Source organism: Sturnus vulgaris, chromosome 24 (genome assembly GCF_052056855.1).
Source record: "Sturnus vulgaris isolate bStuVul1 chromosome 24, bStuVul1.hap1, whole genome shotgun sequence".
NCBI classification, from domain to species: Eukaryota; Metazoa; Chordata; class Aves; order Passeriformes; family Sturnidae; genus Sturnus; species Sturnus vulgaris.
The window spans coordinates 4,775,604-4,795,787 of NC_142266.1; the positions used below are offsets into that span (position 1 = coordinate 4,775,604).

Genomic DNA, 20,184 nt, shown 5'->3' on the forward strand with positions numbered 1-20,184 from the left:
TGCGCAGCGGGCGCTGAGCAGCAGCAGCCGCCGCGGCCGGAGCTCTCTCCTCATCTCCGCCTCTTCCCTCCGCTACACCATGTCGCGGGATCGCTTCCGTAGCCGTGGCGGCGGTGGCGGCGGCTTTCACCGGCGTGGCGGCGGTGGCGGTCGCGGCGGCCCCAACCACGATTTCCGCTCGCCGCCGCCCGGCATGGGCATGGGACAGAACCGCGGCCCGATGGCGGGCGGCCCGCAAGGCCCAGGCGGTCCGCCGGGAGGAGGCCCGAAGCCCGAACCACCGAAGCCGCCTACGTCCACCTCTGCTCCGCCTTCTTCGTCCTCCTCAGCCTCCGCCACCACGGCGGGACCCACCGGCAGCCAGGCGGGAGCGCCTCCATCCTCTGCGCTTCCCGCGGGGCAGCAGCCACAGCAACAGCCGCCGGTTTCAGCTCCTTCCTCGTCTCCCTCCGGTCCACAGCCGCAAGCCAAGCCTAGCCCCAGCCCCACGCCGGCCGGCGGCCCTAAGAAAGGGCAAGGACAGTCTCCTGGCGGTGGCCCCAAGGGGCCAGGGGGCCCTCAGCAAGGACCGCACAAGGGCGGCCCAGGGCACCGCGGCGGGCCGGGCGGGGAGCCGCGGGGCCGTGGGCAGCAGCACCAGGGCCAGCAGAGCCTCGGGACACAGCCGGGCTCAGGAGAAAGGAGCGAGAAGCTGTCGGACGAGGTGAGTCACGGCCCCCCCAGCCTCCCTCAGGCACAAGATGGCGGCGGCTCCGCGCGCCCACGCCGCCATCTTGAGGGGAGGAGCGGGGAAGAGGCGGCGGCGCCTCGGCGGGATCCGAGCGGTCCCCGGTGTCAGGGCGGTCCCGGGGCTGCGGTTTGAGTCCCGTCGCGTTGCCCAAGGCTGCGGTTTGGGTTCCCTCGAGGTGCCCCTCGCGGTGGCACCGCACTGTGGTTTGGATCTCCAGGCGGCGCCCCCGGCGGTGTCGGGGCTGCGGTTTAGGTCTCTTCGCGGTGGCACGGAACTATGATTTGGGTCCTTTCGCGGTCCCGGGGTTGCGGTTTGAGTTCTCCGGGAGTCCTCGGGTCTCCCTGCAATTCTATGTGCAGCACTCAGTGGTAGCTCGAACTGGTCTGATTCTTTGTAGGGTTTTAAAGCGAACCTCTCTCTGCTGAGGCGGCCCGGGGAGAAGACGTACACACAGCGCTGCCGGTTATTTGTTGGGAATTTGCCTGCTGATATCACAGATGAAGACTTTAAAAGACTGTTTGCCAAATACGGGGAGCCAGGAGAGGTTTTTATCAACAAGGGGAAAGGCTTTGGATTCATTAAGTTGGTAGGCATTTTTGTTGTGTGTTCATCCTTTCATTCTCGTGATGTGGTGATGTACAACTTAGTTGTCTGAAACTGAGTTTTGCACTTCCCCCAGGAATCTAGAGCTCTTGCAGAAATTGCAAAGGCAGAGTTGGACGATACCCCCATGAGGGGCCGGCAGCTCCGCGTTCGCTTTGCCACTCACGCCGCTGCCCTGTCGGTGCGGAACCTCTCACCCTACGTATCCAACGAGTTACTCGAGGAAGCTTTTTCCCAGTTCGGTCCGGTGGAAAGAGCTGTTGTGATTGTAGATGATCGAGGTAGATCAACAGGAAAAGGCATTGTTGAGTTCGCATCAAAGCCAGCTGCAAGGAAAGCATTTGAACGGTGTACTGAGGGGGTGTTTTTGTTGACAACGTAAGTACTTCGCGAGGATCTTTTAGTTTTAAGCTGAGTACTGTAGAATTCTAGTTTTTCAGAATAAAGGCTTTTAGAGGAGTAAACCGAGTATTTTCTGTTCAGCACTCCCAGGCCAGTTATTGTGGAACCATTGGAACAACTGGATGATGAAGATGGTCTTCCAGAAAAGCTTGCTCAGAAGAATCCAATGTATCAAAAGTAGGCACAATCTTTTATTATAAAGAGGGTATTAATGATGTTTTAAGTAGTATTGCCCCTGGCACTGAGGAATGTGGAAAATTTTTCAGTAACAGGCTTTATATTTTTGGTTGCATTGCCAGTTCCTGGGGTTTTTTGTTCATAGTTTAAAGTAACATAATGATTTGTTTAGTGTATTCACCAAGTGTTACACAAGCAGTTTTCTACATTGTATTACAAAGAAATAGCAGCTCGACAGATGGTTTTGGTGTATGTAGAAACTTGAAAAGTCAGACTTTATTTGTTTCATGCTATTGTTGAGAGCTGTCGTCTCCCTTAAGGCATGTCTTGGGTTGATGATCCCAGGGGAATTTGGAAATTTACATTCATGGTTTGAAATGAGAAAAAAAATAAAATTTTAACTCATTCCGTGATTTATATAAACTTGGTGCATGTGGATTTGCCTTATAAGCTGACTACTGGCATAAAGGAACAAAGAGTCTAGGGGAGTAAACAGTCAAGAAAAATCTTTTTTAAAATAGTAGTTTTTTATTATTATCTGTGTATTAAAGCTGTTTGTTTTAGGAATTTTGTATTTTCTCAGATCACAAAAGGGAGTGCAAGGAGGGAGATCCAGTCAGTCTTGCTTGGCTTAGAGTTCAAAATTCCTTGCGTTGATCAAAAATTTTAAGTGGTTTAGCGGCAGCTTTGAGAAGAATGTGAATTAATACATTGATCTAGAATATTGAAATACTTCATATTGGTAATGTATGGAAAGCTTTTGAACTTGGTAGTTTAGTTCCATAAATTATTGAATTTTAAATTCGAGTTTATTTATATGGCAAAACAAACTGTTGGCCCTCAGGCATTTTTACAACTATTGAAGTGAACGTGAAGGCTGTTATTTGCCTTTGACACAGAATGCTTTGGCACTGCAAAAATCCACCTCCGTTGTGCCTGCTTGGGCAAAGACTTGTTTGAGGACTCTGCAGCTGCAGTTGTCAGCAGTGAAGTGTCTAAAGGCAGTTAAGAATGAGGCAAACAAGCAGTTAGCACTCTGAAGATTTGCTTGGATGTGATAGTGCAGGAGTCTCCATGTCTGTCGTGATAATTGTCCAGTGCTGTTGTCTGAGTGTGTAAGGTGCAGTTCTCTCCCCTGGTTGTCAGGTATTTTCAGGGTGCCCTTGATGTTTCCTGATAATTCAGTTGTTTTGTTTGTGATCTTGTATTGACCTTGAGTTTCCAGGATTGCCCACTCTGATTGTCTCACTTTCTGCAGGGAAAGAGAGACTCCTCCCCGTTTTGCTCAGCCTGGCAGTTTTGAATTTGAATATTCCCAGAGATGGAAATCTTTAGATGAAATGGAAAAGCAGCAGAGAGAGCAAGTGGCAAAAAATATGAAAGATGCCAAGGACAAACTTGAAAGTGAGATGGAAGATGCTTATCATGAGCATCAGGCAAACCTCCTGCGTCAAGGTAATGGGTTCTGAATTCTTACTGTCTTTTTGCTTTAAATGCTGGTTAAATATATGGCTCTTTAATGATTTAATGAGTAAATTCATGCTTCTGATTATGAACTTGAGAATTTCAGAGTTAAAGAAAAACTGTTAGTTTTTGGTATTTATTTCAGTGGTGTATTGATAAGAGCAGTGACACTGGAAGGTATTTTTCTGCCACAGTGGGACTGAGGCAGATCTAATTCAGATAGAGTTAAAATGTGACATTTTGTGAAAAAGCTGCTCACAGGCTTCATTCCTGCAGACCTCATGAGGCGCCAGGAGGAGCTGAGGCGTATGGAGGAACTCCATAATCAGGAAATGCAGAAACGCAAGGAAATTCAGCTGAGGTTAGTTTGGCTTTCATGGGATTTTATTCAAAGTTACATTTATGCTTTTTTTTCCCCAATTACTTACATATGAAAGTTTTTATTTTTCAAGAAACACCCTTGCTGCTTCAGTTTGTGTTTGCGAAATTGAACTACTGTGTAAGTTTCTCCTCAAATATTTGAGCATCATAGAGTATGTTTGTTTCTTTTTCTGAAATGTGATCGTTCAATGCCTTTATATTGCTGGAGCAAGTGATGTTGGTGTGTGTTGGATGTGCTCCACTCCTGGGTTTTAACAATCTGCTTTGGGGTGACCAGGCAGGAGGAGGAGCGTCGCCGGCGGGAGGAGGAGATGATGATCCGTCAGCGGGAGATGGAAGAGCAGATGAGAAGACAGAGGGAAGAGAATTATAGTAGAATGGGTTACATGGATCCAGTAAGTGACATCGTGGTGGGTTTGGGATATATAACCATGTTCAGGAAGTTTGTTGATGTATTTTCAAGATCATTGTGTTTTGCTTCCTTTGGGTTGGTGATTGCACTGTGTTTGTGTATGGGCAGTGGCAGTAGTTGGCTGTACATGTGCTTTGTCTCCTGAAAAGTTTGGATTTTGGTGGTTGATTATCCAGGTTAAAAGTTGTTTCTTCTATGCAGAGGGAGCGAGACATGAGAATGGGTGGTGCTGCCACAATGAACATGGGAGGTAAAGAATCTTTTAAGTAATTACTTCATGTGGCTAATGTAGAAATTATCAGAATATGATTATCTATTTCTCTCTCTTAGATCCTTATGCTTCAGCAGCCCAGAAATTCCCACCTCTGGGAGGTGGTGGCGGCATAGGTTATGAAGCTAATCCAGGAGTTGGCCAAGCAGCCATGAGTGGTTCTATGATGGGAAGTGACATGGTAACGTATCCTGTGGTGGCTTTAGCTTAGCACAAGGGAGTTGTTGTGGTTGGGAATGAGTTCTCCAGTGTTCGGATGGTTATGGAAATGTCACTGTTAACTGCTGACTCTCTTGTCAGGTGTTTTAACACAGGACAACGTGGCAGTGTGTAGCACTAGAGTAGTTGATAACCTTTATGGTAGCCTACACACTTAGAAATTGTTTGTAAGTGAATTCAAATGTGCTCTTAAGCATATTTGCAATTAACTGACTTCATTGGACTTTGGAAATTCTGCGTCACTGTTAGGCTTGGAAGGATTTTTTTATGAATTCTAGAGAATCTGACAAATTTCATCAAAATGCTTAATGTGGTAGCTTTTCAGTAATTTGATCTTCTGTATTGATGGACAAGAGATTTTTTTATTCTCCTTCCCAATGTGTAACACTGTTTGTTTTGGCCCTTCCAAGCCTAGGTAGGCTGGATGCATGTTGGTCTGGGTGTGCTGTTCAGTCCAAAATCTGCGCTCAGGTCTGTTCCAGCAGCAGATTAACTTAAGTAATGAATGGTAAACAGCATATCCCTTAGTGTGTGCTGATGTTGCTGTAGAAGAGCAGAAATGCTGGTTTTTAGCTTCAGGCATGTTCCAGCTATCCTGGGCTGTAGCCATTTGTGGTTCCTGTCTCCCAAAGGAATGATAGCCCGATATGTTTTCCTGTGTTGGGCATGACACAAAGGTAGCACCTGTTAAAGCTACAGCATATCTCCTGTTCTGAGGTATGTTTCCAAACTGTACTAATTTCTGGCACACTACATGTGTGACTGGGCTTGGAGCCTGCTTGGTGTTCCTGCACTGAAGCACCATGGATGTAGATTACAGAAGTGCTTAATGGGCAGGATGGGAATCTGTTGGCTTAGGTGGCGATACCAGTGTGCTTTCACCCTCCTGAAAGGGTGTACACTTGTAGCACAAGCTGAACTAAATGATTTTTGGGTGGGTTTAAGCCTCTGGCTTAATGAGCTGAGCTACCATAGTAGCTTGTCAGATACCTTCTGTTTTATCTTTTTGGGGAACATATGTTTGGAATGGTAACTTCACAGAGCATCATTGATTCGGTAGACAGTGCTGTTGGCCTTAAGGTATCTCAATAACCTACTGGTATGTAAGCAGTTCCTGAGCTTCCTGTGGGCAGTTAGGCAGTGTGCGGTGGATACTATGTACATTTTTCTCCTGAAAACCATGGTACAGGTGCATGTTGAACTTGTGTAATACCTGAAATGTGGTCTGGTCAAAAGATGTGACAGTGAGGTGGATTAACTGCGTGGAGTTTCTTAGGCTGGGGATCTCTGCCACACAATGCTGTCACAGTTCTTGGGATGATAACTTTAAACAGAACTGGAGATGAGCTGAAGCTGCCATGAATTAAGCAGAAATAATCTAAGTAATATTTGTGAAACTCCTTTCTTGGAAGGATTGATGCTGACTTTCAGAAGTCAGGAGCTCTGAAGTGTGCATTTTCAGTTGCAGATACTTTTTGTAACAAACCACCTACCATTGTTCTGTGACTCAGTAGTGGGAATCTTGTTTGAAATGAAAATTTAAAGCTCTCTTTGACCTCATAATGTGTAAGTTCTGTAGGTTGAATGCTGATCAATAGCATCTAGCAATACAATAACTGAACAAAGTACATGCAACTAGAGGTACTAGCAAATAGACCTGAAGCCTCTGCTTTATCGCAGAGTAACTTAGCTGTTACACACCTTGGTGTGAAACCTTTCAATTGTTGTGAAGCTGTGAATTTTCCAAGAGCTTGTGGTGAAGGATGGGGGTGGGAGGGGAGATACTGCCTGGATGCACACAACTCTCTGTGCATAGCTCTAACTGGAAACCCTGAGTGCCTGGAACACGTTTTGCATCTGATGCAGCACCAGCAGCTCCGGAGTACGTTGGGTTGAACAAGTGCCAGTCTTTGCTCAAGCAGTTGTGTTGGTTAGGTAAAGCACTGGTCAGTAGCTTTTTTCACATTTTTTTTTCTTCTTGCAATGCAGTAGTGCTCACAATGAGTTTTGGTACTGCCAAAGGCCTCTGCAGTTTAGTCAGCAGACCGTAGTCTTAACCCCATCTTGAAAAGCACATGGTCTCTAGACAGCACATGCCAGTCCTGGTGAGTAGGCATTCTGTTACATTTGATGAATGTCAGCTCCTGCTTCAGCCAGCCGGAGCTGCATTCTCTCATTAGGCTTATTTGGAAATGACAGTGATGTAATCTGAGCTTTTACTGCACTAAAGGTGAGAAGTTTGCAAGCTATTTGCATTAACTTGGTTGAAAATTTTGCTAGAGCTCATTTGGAAAGGTTGTTAATTCACATCTGCACTAATGCTTACATTTCTAGCACTGCAGGGAGGATCTGTTCTTTGTAACAGATGTATGAGAATGCATCAAGTGGGAACATACCTCAAGGCATGTATTACAATAAACTAATTTTTAAATTACCCTTTTTTCCTTTCTATGTTCCCGGTACCTGTGGATCGGCTCAATGGTGATTGTATCGACGAACCTTGACTACGGAACCTTCTAAAAATATATACTTAACACACATGGACATCAACTACTTATAATGAACTGTTAATTCTGTTCCAATAGCGTCCTGAACGCTTTGGGCAGGGAGGTGCGGGGCCCGTGGGTGGCCAGGGTCCTAGAGGAATGGGGCCTGGAACACCAGCAGGATATGGTAGAGGGAGAGAAGAATATGAAGCCCCAAACAAAAAGCCCCGATTTTAGATGTGACCTGTAGTTTCATTCCAGTTTGTTTTTGTCTGTCTTGTTTAGACACCGACTTCTTAATTCTTGCATTTTAGTAAGAAAGCTACGTTTTTATGGATGTTAGAAACTTACTGACCTAATATTTGTAAGTGGTCTGTTTGGGCGAGTACAATTTAATTATGTAATGCAGTGTTTCAAAATCAAATTTAGCTGTTTTTTTGATGTATAACGTCCCTAACTTGATGGCAGTGTACCTTGTGCCACTGAATTCCCAAAGTGTACCAACCTTTTTTTTACTGTGCTTCAAATAAATAGAAAACTAAATGTAGTAACTCTTCTTGCCAGTCGTGGTTAAACAAATGAGGCTGAATACCACACCTGTCACAGTAACCTGAGAGCCTCGAGCTGAGGTCGGACCTAGACCAGGGTGTGGAACTGCAGTGAAGAGTGAGATCTCTTCCCACAGTGCCTCTCTAGCCAAAGATTGGGTTAAATTGTAGCCGAACTTTGCAGTAGGTGCAGTTTTTTTTTGAGCAGTAATTGTGCTGCGATAAGGAAGCAAATGGAAATCTTACAAATGCTGTAAGATACATTGTTTAAAGCTTCACTGCAAGCAGTGCAGTAATGAATTTCATATTTTAGCTATGGGTGGTGGGATGGTAGCGCTTACCACCCTGGCAGTTACTGCTTGGAATCTTTCAAAGACTTTAAGCAGAAGACTAGCAATGGTTATTTTAAAACGAATTCATAGAATGCCTTGTATTGGCTGACTTCCTCACTAAAGGATTGTTAATGTGATATTTATATGCTCTTAAGCTGTCTTGAGATTACAGGATCTGGCCTTGCTCCATATTGTACACCTGCCTGAAATTGCTTGGCAAAAAGACCAAAAGTGTTACTCGAGTGATTAAGGTTAACTTGCTTATGTCCTCATGCTAACAGTGGACTAATTTGCTAGTTCAGAATACAATCATTTGTATTATGGGGACTGCAGGTACTATTCTTAAATTGTGTAGCTGGTGGGCAAATCCTAAAATCCTGTATGTAAAATACAGCAATCAGCTTGCTTGCATGATGGTTATCGCTCTTTTATTATTGATGTTTGGAGATAATGCTTCAAAAGTAGTATCTGAATCTGGAGTTTTAAGAGTTAATACTACACAGTGCAAATAAACTCCCTTTAAGGTTCTTTTTGTAGAAGATCTGATGAATTCGTTAGTTTGCTGTTCATTTTATTAAGCCCCAGAAGAATTTCAAAGCATTCTGGACTCATTGGTAAGGTAGTTGCTTTGCTTATTATTACAATGTACCAGGTGAACTGGGAACGTGACTTCCCAGTGTCAAATACCTTGGTGTTAATGCAGGATACATCAACCTGCGTGGCACAGAGTAGGTAAACTTAGCTTGGCTGTACCTTCACATGATCCCCAACCAGCAGAGTTCTGTGAATAGCTTTAATCTTCCCAATATCCTTCCATTCCTTGTGCTAAGCATTGGCTAATTCTAAATTTTCTGCTAAATTTTCCCTGTGGTTAAAACTTAAGTGTCAGATTGCAGGGTTTTAGGGTACAGATGTCTGATCCCTCTTGAAGTACTGTTACCCCTTAAATGACAGAATAGCAAGTTGGGAAATGCTGATACAGGTAACACTGATGTGGAACATGAAGCTCACTAAAGAGTGATTGAGCTTGTTTGGTGAATGCTTTTTTGTTTACCCAGAAAAGTGTGGGGGTTGATAACATGCTATAACAATGAATTGCTCTTGAGAAGGGAATTCCAAATTGGCAGCTCCTAAACTGCAGACCAAGTATTTGGAAGTTACTGTATTGGATAGCTTACAAATGAGCAGTATCTATGCAATTTGCATTATTGAAGCAGTTTTAAACACTATCTTTTCTGGAGGGTGTTCATGGGACACCCTCAAAAGGTGAATGAAGGTGTCCGAGGTGGGGAATTCTGAACGTGAACATTAAATTAATTTTTTCAGTTTATTTTTCAGATTACATGTCTTTCTTTATTAAAAGAGATGCTGGTGCATATCCTAAAGTATGTTCTTTTATAGTTCTGTAACTTGGAAGAGTGAAGGATGCTGCTGTCTTTGTACCTTACAGATCTTTTCTTTGGGTACCCCTGTTTTGTACGTAAGCTACTGTTGCTAGGTATTAAAATAGCTGAGCTGCAAAACCATGATTAGTAAATATATTTAAAAGATCTGTCAGTTTTCAAAAGATCTGAAAGATTGGTTAAATCTGGCTTTGTTGTAGCTGCATAAGCAGAATTTCTAAAACAAGTTCTGCTTTGAGTTGCATGTACTAAACAGGCATATGATGAACTAGCCAACTTCTTTTCAAGACCTTTTAAAGATGGTGTCTTAAAAGCTGGCAAACTTGTCAACTTTAAAATCTGATAAAAGTTACTAAATGTGGGAGGCAAGAAAGTGACATTCCTTTGATCTGTTCCTATGAGGTTTTGGACTTTATCATAAACTCAGATTTATATAATTGAATCTTCTAAAATCATTCAGAAAAGTGCTTTGCTGGTCAGACCTGATTTTGGATGGTCTGGATCACATAATATTTTTGTACTGGACTTGGAGGACATTGGCTGTTGCAATTTAGCTTGTTTTATCAAAATTGAGCCCATTTTGACACTTGGAGCTCTAAAAACTGCAGCAAGTAGAAACTGGTATCGTTACACATATGTCTTCACACTTTCTCAGAAATGAATACAGAATAATCTTACCTTCTGGTGTAGATACATTACACTAATCATTTATACAGCTGATGAGAAATTGAAAATGCTTTTGAGATTTTGTGGTATTTTTGTGGTAGACAAATTCTTGGCTTCTCCTTGGCAACCATTTACTGTGGCAGCAAGTTCTTGCTGGAGTTTGAGACTGCAATTTACACTTTAAACTAGTGGCCTGCTACATAACTGCACTTAGCCAGCATTTCTGCAGTTCATAACTGTGAGGAACGTAGTACCACAAATGGCAATGGACATTAGGACCCGGATGTAGTATTCCTGCTTGCTCCAAGATTCTCATTGCCGACTGCGTACAGGTAGGTAACAAGCAATATAATATAACTTGGTGACTTTCTATGTAATCTTATACTGTGGGTATTCTGACATCACACTTCTGACTGTGGAATTACAGTGCAGCACTCCATACCTGTATGCTGAGCTTGCATCAAAGCTGCGTGGTTTTCGGTTTGAAGATTTTGTCTCATTCAGAGACAACAAATAACTGACTGTGGCTCTTAGATGAGGATTTCCAGACCCGATTCCTCTGTACATACAACTTGGCTTGGGTGGATTTTTCTTAGTTCCGATGTAATGAAGATATTCTTAAATGAGCACTGTGGGGAAGAGGGAATGTGATCTTAAACTCAGTTCAGTAGTTTGTCAGGGTGCTCTCAGTGCCTGGAAAAGAACACGTTTAAGCTTTCTGTAGTGATGAAGTGGCCCATCTGCAGCTCATCCATGTGTAGAGTCTTGGCTTGGTGGGAATGTGTTAGTAACCACTGCTCTTGCCTCATGTGTGCTATGTGAGAATCACCTCAAACTACTGGTACAAGCAGCTCTGAGACTGATCCAGAATATTTTTGAGGACATAAATGAATGCTTGATTAAATATCCCTGTGAATTTCATAGAGCTTATTGGACATTGCAGTAGTCTTTATTTTAACCTTTGATTGACAAGCCTGATACATTCCTCTGCTTTGACAGTGATGAGATTCTGTACTTCTGCCTCGTAGAGTCATCTTCATAGTGTTATGTACAATTTCATTTTTCATCAGTCTTGTAACGTAATTCTTACCTCTTCATTAGTAGAACTCCTGACTTTAGTGTTCCAGGATCAACATGCTTGCATTGCCAGACATCCAGACATGCTGATCTCCAGCTCTTTTGCATTAGCTCTTGAACCTGAATTTCAAGGTCCCTTATTCCAGTGAATGATCTAGCTCTTGTCTGATACTCAGTTTACTTCACAGGTGGTGTAATGTGTTTTCCCTTGTTCTGGAAAGTTCTGCTTTGCATACTCGTTTCTGGTATTATTGTCACTTCTGGACCCTTCTTTGTTACCTTCCAGGCAGGACTCTTGCTGGTGAACAGGAATCTGCTGGACAACCTTGCCCTCCGTTGTAGCCACCTTTCCAGGTTCCATTGAACCCTTGAAGTAGCAGGTGCACCATAAAATAATGACAGTAGGTCTTTGGGCTACACTCACTGTGGTGTAGCCCATGCCAGCTGGTCACACAGTGACACCTTGTCGCAAAGTCAGTTTGGCTTTTCATGATGGTTTACCTTTACCTGTGACTTGAATCCATTTTGTGATGGCTTATCCTTACCTGGGACTGGGATCTGGCAGCAAACCTGCTGGCAGCCACTGTGTTGTCAGGTAGCAAAACTGAATTAGAGATCTTAAACCATTGCTCAAGATCTGGCTTAAGTTTTTCCAGTGTGCTCTGGATACTTGACCTGCAGAAATGTCATGGAGGGGTTATTGGCACATCTGCCTCATTCTACGTACTTTAACTAAGCAGGTTTTTGACACTCTTGGAGCAAGCAATTTGTGACTGAACCATGGGGCTCAGACCAGCTCTGGCTGCAGTAATGAAACTTGGTGTGGTAGCAAACTTGGTCATATCTGCTCTAAGTCAGTCTGTAACAAGTGGGTACAAGAAATGACATTCAAGTGCTTGCATTGTGTTTCATCTTGGTTTTATCTGTGTATGAAATACACTTTTTCTCAAAAGCTTACCTGAAGCTCAGAAGTGTGGTGTCAGAATACATCTGCGTACTGCTAGGCCCTCCAAGCAGAGCCTGGTGCTGGCAGGAGAGCACAGCACAGCGTGGATGGGGCTTTATTGTAACATTAAGCATACAAAGTGTTGATTTGCTTGCAGTTCTCCCCATAGCTAAACACTGAGGCCTGTGAGTAGTTTTAGGACTGGAGCAGTAATGGGGTTGCATGTCTCTGTTAATCATTGCCAGCTGCAGTGACATGATCAGGAAGGCCAGTGTTCTGTTCCATTATGTTCAATGAGGCTGAGCATGTTGGGAAGGATGCATCCAAGTATGCTGCTCTGGGGAATCACTTGGCTTCTTCCACTACCAGCAAGTTTTGGAATCAGCTAATTAGCTTCAGATTTTTTTTTCACTCTCCATACCAGCTAGTGGGGCTGTTAAATAGCTGCTGCCTGGAAAAGGAAAAAAGGGAGGATTGGCCTTCTCCCACCTGTGTCATTGCTGCTAGGTAATGATTGACACGTTAGGACTTGGCTGTGCAATCCCGCAGTGGTCTGTGAACACCCCATCTCTATAAATGTTGCTTCTGAACACCAGTACTGAAGAGCTAACTGGGGAGGGCTGGGAGGAGTGTGGCTAGCAGGGAATCTGGAGTTTTCAAAGGATGCACAAAGATATAGTATCCCTTATGCATGGTGTTTGTTGCTATGGCAGAGAAAACAAAACGTGCATAACTCCTGCTCCCAAGGGCCGTGAGGAAACCCAGGTGGGTGGTGGGTTGGAAACTAAAGCCTGAAGTTGTCCCTGCTGGTCATGCCCATGGTGGAATCTGCCTCCCAACTGGAGCTGTGCAGAGCCTTGCACCACATCCCCAGCTCTCACCATTGCAGGCTGCCCTCAGCTATAGTAAAGGGGGGGTCTTGAGGAGGGAAGAAGCTTGCTGAGGATAAGAGCAATGACAGTGCCAACCTCTAGTGTCTGCCTTTGGCTTCTGAAGCACTTGTTGGACTGTAGAACACGAGGGCTCCAGGACCACTGCATTCCCTCAGGAAAGGGAAGAGAGAGGGGGCATTGCTACAGGAGACAAATAGGGTCATAGAGTTGAAGTAGCTGACAAAATTAATGCCTTCACATAAGGGATAGTATACCTCTGGCTGCAATCAGACCTCACTGTGCTCACACTGGGGTTATGGTTTGTGCTCAGGGTGCAGTTCTTCAGGCAACTGCCTGCATATTCCTTCAGCTCTTGATGAGTGTTTAGGCTAGCCTATTTCTGCCCCTTATTCTTCCATGTAATAATTTGGCATAATTGATAAGTTCCCCCTCATAACTAATCAGTCCATGTATGTTAAAACCTTATTTTTAAGTTAGTTTTGAAACGGTCACAATTTGCTGTGTATTACTCTAATAACTTCAGTTGTTATCCTTTAGGTGAAGATGAAAGCTGAGTGACGCCGGAGTGCTCATCCATGGGAAGTAAGTACCACTTTTTTGTGCTGGATTGGTGAAATAATAAAGGTTTTTGGAGACATGGTGTTCATTTACTGAGTACCTTTTAATTGGGGAGCACTGAGAAGTTGGGACGAATGGATACATTAAATGTGTAGGGTAGAACACAGTCCCTGCTGTCATGGTGTGGGTTTGAGCACCCTGACTCCACCTGGGCTTGATATCTTGACAGCAGCAGCTAAAAATACCTTTCTAGACGTGGGTTTGTACAAAAGATTTCAAAATCGCTGTGGGTATAATAACTTGGGAATGTTTTTCCAGTTGAGGAGTCGAACATGAGCACATCCAGCACGGTGCCCAGTGGTGTGTGGAGTGACCAAGGGAACAGGTGGACAAGTAAGTAGTTGGTGTCCTTACATTGCTAGGAGGGCTCTGTAGCCCATCACCCTGTGCTGGATTATGTAATTCCTGCCTGAAATGTGTGATTAATTTCAATTTTATATAACATTTATGAATCTTGCTTTTGTAAAGCCAAAATGTGACTGTTGTCTGAGACTTTTCAGCCCTGCAGCAGCAAATAAATTCTTCCTTTGTGTGCTGCAGGTGGTCAAACAAGAAATGACCATTCCTGCACTCAGGCTGTGGTTGGTGATTGTCAGCATGGGAGAAGGAAAATAAAGCAGCTGCTTCTCAGATGTTAATTCAACTAAACCTTGTTAAAAAGCTATTTGCTGACATACCTAAATGTTGAATTTAAAAAATAACCTGGTGTATAAATCAGCATGTACAGGAGCACAGCAAATAGCAGTTCAGGGAAATAAACTAACTTGCAGAGCTGGAATTAATGATATTTTCCCTCTAATTTGCCACTAAACTACAAGGGGAAACTTCAGATATTTAAAATCTTGTTTGAGGAGCAACATGCTGAGTGCCTTAACTTGGGAGTCACAGGTAATTAACAGTAGACCTGTAAGCTGTGAAGCCAGTGGGATTCAATGAGTGAATTCCTATTGAATCCTCGGTGGTTTGTCACTGCTGCTTCTTGCTGTGGTGTAGGAAAACACACAAAGCTATATCTTATCTTTAAAGACAGATGAATTCTGTTCATTTAATCTCAGATCTGATGTGAATACTTGAGAATATTTGGCAGGCTCATGGCCTGTGATTCTGAATAATGATTACATGTCATGTACTTTGTGCTGTTGTTTTCTGTCTTTCAAAATCTTTCTAATCATGTGCTTTGCACTTGCAGAAAAAGAAGTCCGAGTGCAATGAAGAGGAACCAGGAACATAGAGCTCTTAAAAATAAAATATTTAAATATTTTTATAAACTACTTGTGTTTTATTCCAGAGGGTATTCAGTGAATAAGTAGTCTGTCAGTGTGGAGTGGTATGGCTGGGTCTGAGAAACACAAATTTCTGGAAATCTCACTCATTCCTTACTCCCATTTTGTGAGTTATATAGTTTTGTATTGTAGAATTCCAAATGTTTACCTGTGCCTGGTTGGTTTCTAATATCTTTTTTGTTGATGACTGTAATAATTAAGCCTGAGATGCCAAGACTTAAGAGTTCTCTAGAGTCCAAAGCAGTGCTGGGTTTAGCTGTTGCAGCACAAATTGCCATGGTTCATGTTGATTCACTTGATGCTTTGGCAGCTGCACTGTGCACATACACTGTGGTTCATGCTGTCATTTATTAAATACAAGCCTTTGTTTAAATATCAAGTTGTTTAATATGCTAAATACACCAGTGGTGCCTCTGCTCATTGTAGCAGGGTTTCCTCCTGCAGTGGCACAAAGAGTCATGAACAGTTAGCCGAGTCCTGCTTTGCCAGATTAGAAACATGAAAATAAATTAAATTTTATGTGGCAAAGTGGTAGGAAATGCTTGAGAAGGGCCTGAATGCCTGGGAGTGCTCGTGATTTGATGACTTCGTGGTATTACCTGGATCCTGAAAAGGCTTCAGTGACGTTTTTGTGTTTCCTCAGTAGCTGCCCTGCTGAGGCTGGGGTTCAAGTGTCTTTGCCTCCACAGCTACTGCAGCTTGTGCAGCCATTTTTCTTCAGATTCTGTTATTTTCCAGTAACTTGTCCTCATTTCCACTCTTGCAGCACTGGCTCTTTCCTGTGAGAAACTCTTCAGCTCCGTGCTATGAGCAAACTGCAGCCTGTGTCCTGTAGGGATGGGATGGGTTTTCCCTGGTGCTCGTGTTAGCTGTTAACCATCACCTGGGGTGTCCTCTGGTGAGGCTGACGCCTCATTCTACCAAATAGTTGGTTAAGTAGCTCCTGTAATCAATAAAAGATCAGAGGCTGAGAGCAGGTACACTTGCACAATAGCCTGGGAGCAGTGCCTGCTGCTCTGATGCCACAGCCGTGCATGCGCACGGAGCTGCTGCACTCACTCTTTCAGGGTTTGGTGTTTATTTTTAAATTCCTTTCTAATCAAAGAGCTTTCCAAGCCGTGAAGCCCTGGAGCCTGCCCTGGCCTGTTGCTGTCATTGCATGATGTGCCAACCCGAGCTCCAAATCATGGTGAGCAGCTGAAGAATCATGTGCTGCCAGGAGTAAAAATAGTGTCACTGCCTCTGGCCCCTGTCCAGCCAGATCCTGTGGCAGCCCCTGCAACGTGGTGGCCGAGCTGGGGTCGGTGCAGGCTGCGTTTTTCTGTGCCCCACAGTGCTTCCTCGTGCCTGGAAAACACTTACGGGCTCTCATGATTTATTGGCATTAAAAAAATATTTCCACTTGAATTGCACAAACGTCATCGCCTGCGGCTCCCCTGGGCCTGGCTGCTCTCGCCAATGCCGGGCTGCCGTTCCTGGGAGGCTCGGCCTGTGCTGCTGGCGGAGCAGCGCAGGCGGTGACGCAGGGACTGGGGGAGAGCGGCTGCCTCCGTCCCCAAAAAGCTGCGTCCCTGAGGCCAGAGCATCGCTGCTGCTGCTGCTGCTGCCTGCTCCATCGGCCGCTGCCTGCTCCCTGGAGCTGTGTCCAGCACTGCCGATAATCTGCCCGACCTGCAGCCCCTCGCACCCCAAACCAGCAGGTGTTGCCATGGATCACACCCGCTCACAGAGCCCACGAAGCCCCAGCTGTGGGATTTTTTGCGGGGTGAGGGGGTTCCCTTTTTCCTCCAGCCCTGTTTCGGTGGGAGGATGGAGCTGCTAGCGGGGACATGTCACAGGCTAGGGGGGTGACGCTGGGCATCTGAGCACCCCCTGCCCCGCCAACACCCGAGGGCTGGGGGGTCCCTGTCCGTGCGGGACCGGGCCTGGGCCGGGCTGAAGCGGGCAAGGATCAGAGCGGAGCGGGGCCGGGCTGGGACCGGAGCCGCGCCAGGCTGAGAACGGAGCCAGGCCGCACTGAGCTGGGAGCGGGGCCGGGCTGGGAACGAGGCCGGGCTGGGATCGGGAACGGGGCCGGGCTGGGAACGGGGCCGGGCCGCTCCGCCCCGCTCCGCCCTCGGGCCCGCCCGTCCCGCCATGGCGGCGGCCTTCACCGCCCTCCGTGTCCTGCTTGGGCTCTTCTTTTCCCTCACGGGCGCCCTGAAGGTGTCGGACTGGCTCTCTGCCGACCTGCACCGGCACATGGTGAGCGCGGCCGCGGGCTCGGGGGAGGCAGGACCGAGCCCGGGAGGAATGAGCAGCTTGGGGGCAGCTCTGCAGAGAGCAAAGAGCGCTTTGGCGTGCGGGCTCCGGGGGAAAGGAACAGGTTGGAGTGCAGGGCTGAGCTCCAGGGGAAACGTGCAGGGCTGACCCTGTTGTGGTTAGGGGTGAGAATAAACGGTTGGGATTACAGGGTGGAGCACTTTGGATACAAGGCTGAGCTCTTCGTTGTGAGTCAGCCAGAGTCCCTTGGAGCCTAGGGCTGATCCCACTGGGGTGCAGGGTTGAGTCACTTGGGGTGCAGGGCTGATCCCCCTGGGGGAAATGGGCAGGATGGGGTGCTGCGCTGCAGGACCAATAACTTTGGGGTGCAGGGCTGATGCCCTTCGGGTGTGTGGTTGAGTTATTTAGGATGCAGAGCTGATCTCCTTGGAGAACAGGACAGGGCAGAGCAGACACACTGGAGGGGCTGTATCCCCTCAGCCGCAGGCTCAGGGCTGTCTCATTCCCTCCCACCCTTCGCAGGCATCGGAGTTCGTGCGCTTTGCCAAGGTGTTTCCCCTGAAGGAGTTGGGGTTTGTGCCGGAGCCGGGCAGGTACCTGGTGGTCGTGGGCTGGGTGGAGGTGACGGCTGGGCTGTTGCTGGCATTTGGGCCCCAGCTACTGCAGGAGATCAGCAACTTCATCCTCAGTGTCGTCATGATTGGTAAGAGCCAGTGGGTGCCCACTGCCCATGGTGGGGTATTGGGGCGCCCTCGGCCAGAGAACCCCATTCCCACGCTCTGCTCCTTGCCCAGGTGCCATCTACACGCTGCTGGCGCTGCAGGAGCCGCTGGCCATGTGTGCCCCGGCCACCCTCTCTCTCGGCTTCCTCCTGCTGCTCAACATCCGCGGGTACCCGGCTGCCCCCCGGCCCAAGTTCGAGTGACGAGAGGCGGGAAGGACAGACAGCTCGGCTGGTGGGAAGCAATGCCTTTGTGGTATTTTCAGGGATGACATTGCATCCTGCAGGGTAACTTGCTGATGAGACACAGTGTGTCCTCTCCTACCTGTGACTCTGGTGCTGGTTGTCCCCACGCTGTGGGACCTGGGCTGGTGCTGTGGGATGGTGGCCGTGGCACCACTGTGACACTGCTGTGGCACTGCTCTGGCAGCTCTGTTGCTAAACTCGCACAAGGTGTCCGACTCTTTCCAGCGTTTGGCCATACTGAGCAGGGGCTGGCTCTGCTCTCTTGTGGGCTTTCAAATTTTGGAATAAAACCTCTTGTTTTTCACGTTTTGCCTTCGTGTTTATTTCTGCCTCCCCCCCATGCTAAGCTTCGGGGGCTAAAGGGATGTCGTGGGGCTGGAGGACACAATCTCTGGGGACAGTGCCTGGACACAAGGCCTGAGGACATGTGGGAGCTGGTGCAGGAGCTGGCACAGAGGCAGATGGACAGTGGGGAGAGCCCATCTGGAGTGGGATCCCTCAGCCACCCAGCAATGTGCCAGGCCCCTTGCTGCATCCCCAGGGAGTGACAGGAATGAGTATCCAGGCAGGCACGTGCTTTTTGTGGATCTTGCTTCCACAGGGAGCCACTCTCTGCCACCCCAGATGGGCAGAGCATGCTTGGGATGAACCACAGTTCATTGGAACCCTGTGTGTCTCCCAGCAAGGGGGCTGGGATGGCTGAGGAGTGTGTGGGGAGTCTGGCTGTTGGGGTGAGCAAAGGGTAAGACACCCCTGTACCCCTGATGGGACCTCAACTACCTTGGGGTGACATCTTTGGTGTCCCAAAGGAACACACACAGATTGCAAGGCCACAAAGCAGTGAGTCAAATGCTCACAGATCTTGGAGGGGGCTGTAGGGCTGCTCCCCTTAAAACCAGCTTTGAAGCCAACAAAAGCACAAAGAGTCAGGAGGAGGCAGATTCCTGCTTTGATCCCTTTGGGGCATCCCTCTTCTTCCCAGCTGCTGGGTGCAGAAACTTGACCCTCTGCTGCTTTCATCCAGGCGTGGGTGGGAGAAGGGCCCTGGGAAATGGAATTAGATGTGGCTGGGGGCACACATGGGGGTCAGCCAGGCCAGTACTGGCCACTCCTACATGTCCTCAGCCCCGTCAGCCGGCTCGGGGGATCTTAGGGTGGCTCCAGCAGGGATTCCCCTATTACATACACACACAGGTGCTCTCCCTACTCCAGCTGCTGTCCCACAGGCACTAACACACAGGCTTGGGATGGTGGGTGGGGGTCAGGCAGCTCCTGCCTCCCCCAGCGCTTAAAGCCGTCCCCAGCCTGGCTGGATCAGAGTGAGGAGCAGCCGGAGGGGACACAGCCGCTCCTGCCCGACCTGACAAGGTGAGTAACAATCGTGGTGTGGGCGAGATGGAATATTCACTGTGCTAACGATGGGGAAGGAGGAGGAAAAGGGGACCACTGAGGTATCCAGAAGTTCCTTTAGGGTCCAACTGAGGTCCCCCAGGTTCAGCAGCTCGGGCTCTCTGTGCCTCAACCCGGAGCTAGGTGCTGCATATACTGAATCCAGCCCTGCCGTGCTGGAAAACACCGGCTGGTGACTCAGTGCCTTCGTTGGCGAGGTGTGGGCAGGCAGTGATGGGAGGTGAAATAACTGCAGCCCTGGATACAGCCACTGCAGCACAGCGTGGTTTTCCATGGCCAGAACCAGAGGTAAACCCCGCTGTGCAGGACTGAGGAGCATGAGGGGATGCTGGCCCTGTGCTTGTACCCCCTTTCCACACCTGGGTTTCTCCATTATGGAGCTCGCTGAGCCAGTGGGTGACTTCCTCATGGCTGGTTCCATGGGGAATTTGGGGTACTGGGAGAGGGCTGGGGTGGGTGGCCCCACAGGCACGTGCTGTGTGGGAGGTGTTAAGCCTTGCAGCTGCTGACTGGAGCCAATGTGGCACCTTCGGGTGCCTCCGGCCGCAGCTCTGTCCCTTGGCTGTGCTGCAGCTGTGCCTGCCACTCCCTGGGAGCTCTAGCTGCACAGTTGAAAGTGGCTTCTAGGCTCCCT

The 20,184-nt window shown here is 47.3% G+C and overlaps 3 protein-coding genes and 1 long non-coding RNA gene across 5 annotated transcripts in view; 3 read left to right on the forward strand and 1 right to left on the reverse strand.

Moving 5' to 3' along the window:
• SFPQ (splicing factor proline and glutamine rich) lies at window positions 1–14,896 on the forward strand. 2 transcript variants are annotated; one of them, XM_088178465.1, is made up of 12 exons: window positions 1–703; window positions 1,128–1,316; window positions 1,410–1,711; window positions 1,817–1,912; window positions 3,171–3,367; window positions 3,653–3,737; window positions 4,035–4,152; window positions 4,371–4,419; window positions 4,500–4,621; window positions 7,245–13,592; window positions 13,887–13,961; window positions 14,818–14,896. In XM_088178465.1, the coding sequence occupies exons 1-10, from the start codon at window positions 80–82 to the stop codon at window positions 7,380–7,382; spliced, it is 1,920 nt and encodes a 639-aa protein (XP_088034591.1). In that variant the 5' UTR covers window positions 1–79; the 3' UTR covers window positions 7,383–13,592; window positions 13,887–13,961; window positions 14,818–14,896. The 2 variants fall into 2 exon arrangements, with proteins under 2 accessions (XP_088034591.1, XP_088034592.1); XM_088178466.1 differs by having other exon boundaries at window positions 3–703; window positions 13,548–13,592.
• The window catches only part of LOC148221297 (uncharacterized), a 10,772-nt gene continuing 4,626 nt past the window's right edge, over window positions 14,039–20,184 (reverse strand). The window contains exon 2 of the long non-coding RNA XR_015808337.1: window positions 14,039–15,854. This is a non-coding gene — a long non-coding RNA (uncharacterized LOC148221297). The remainder of the gene's footprint in view (window positions 15,855–20,184) is intronic.
• On the forward strand, window positions 17,003–18,444 carry TMEM35B (transmembrane protein 35B). The gene is made up of 3 exons (XM_014892903.2): window positions 17,003–17,155; window positions 17,696–17,876; window positions 17,968–18,444. Exons 1-3 carry the CDS (start codon window positions 17,048–17,050, stop codon window positions 18,096–18,098), a joined length of 420 nt encoding a protein of 139 aa, XP_014748389.1. The 5' UTR covers window positions 17,003–17,047; the 3' UTR covers window positions 18,099–18,444.
• Window positions 19,758–20,184, forward strand: part of LOC106863439 (platelet-activating factor receptor-like) — a 2,153-nt gene continuing 1,726 nt past the window's right edge. Inside the window, exon 1 of the mRNA XM_014892900.2 lies at window positions 19,758–19,838. Coding sequence (XP_014748386.2) covers window positions 19,764–19,838 — 75 coding nt within the window. The 5' untranslated portion in view covers window positions 19,758–19,763. The remainder of the gene's footprint in view (window positions 19,839–20,184) is intronic.

Excerpts from the sequence above, each read along its gene's own strand:
- SFPQ (XM_088178465.1), top strand. The coding sequence starts at position 80 with ATGTCGCGGGATCGCTTCCGTAGCCGTGGCGGCGGTGGCGGCGGCTTT. Across the intron at positions 1,913-3,170 it reads AAGAATCCAATGTATCAAAA|GGAAAGAGAGACTCCTCCCC; the intron begins GTAGGCACAATC and ends CACTTTCTGCAG. Across the intron at positions 4,153-4,370 it reads GAATGGGTTACATGGATCCA|AGGGAGCGAGACATGAGAAT; the intron begins GTAAGTGACATC and ends TCTTCTATGCAG.
- TMEM35B (XM_014892903.2), top strand. The coding sequence starts at position 17,048 with ATGGCGGCGGCCTTCACCGCCCTCCGTGTCCTGCTTGGGCTCTTCTTT. Across the intron at positions 17,156-17,695 it reads CCGACCTGCACCGGCACATG|GCATCGGAGTTCGTGCGCTT; the intron begins GTGAGCGCGGCC and ends CACCCTTCGCAG. Across the intron at positions 17,877-17,967 it reads CCTCAGTGTCGTCATGATTG|GTGCCATCTACACGCTGCTG; the intron begins GTAAGAGCCAGT and ends CTCCTTGCCCAG.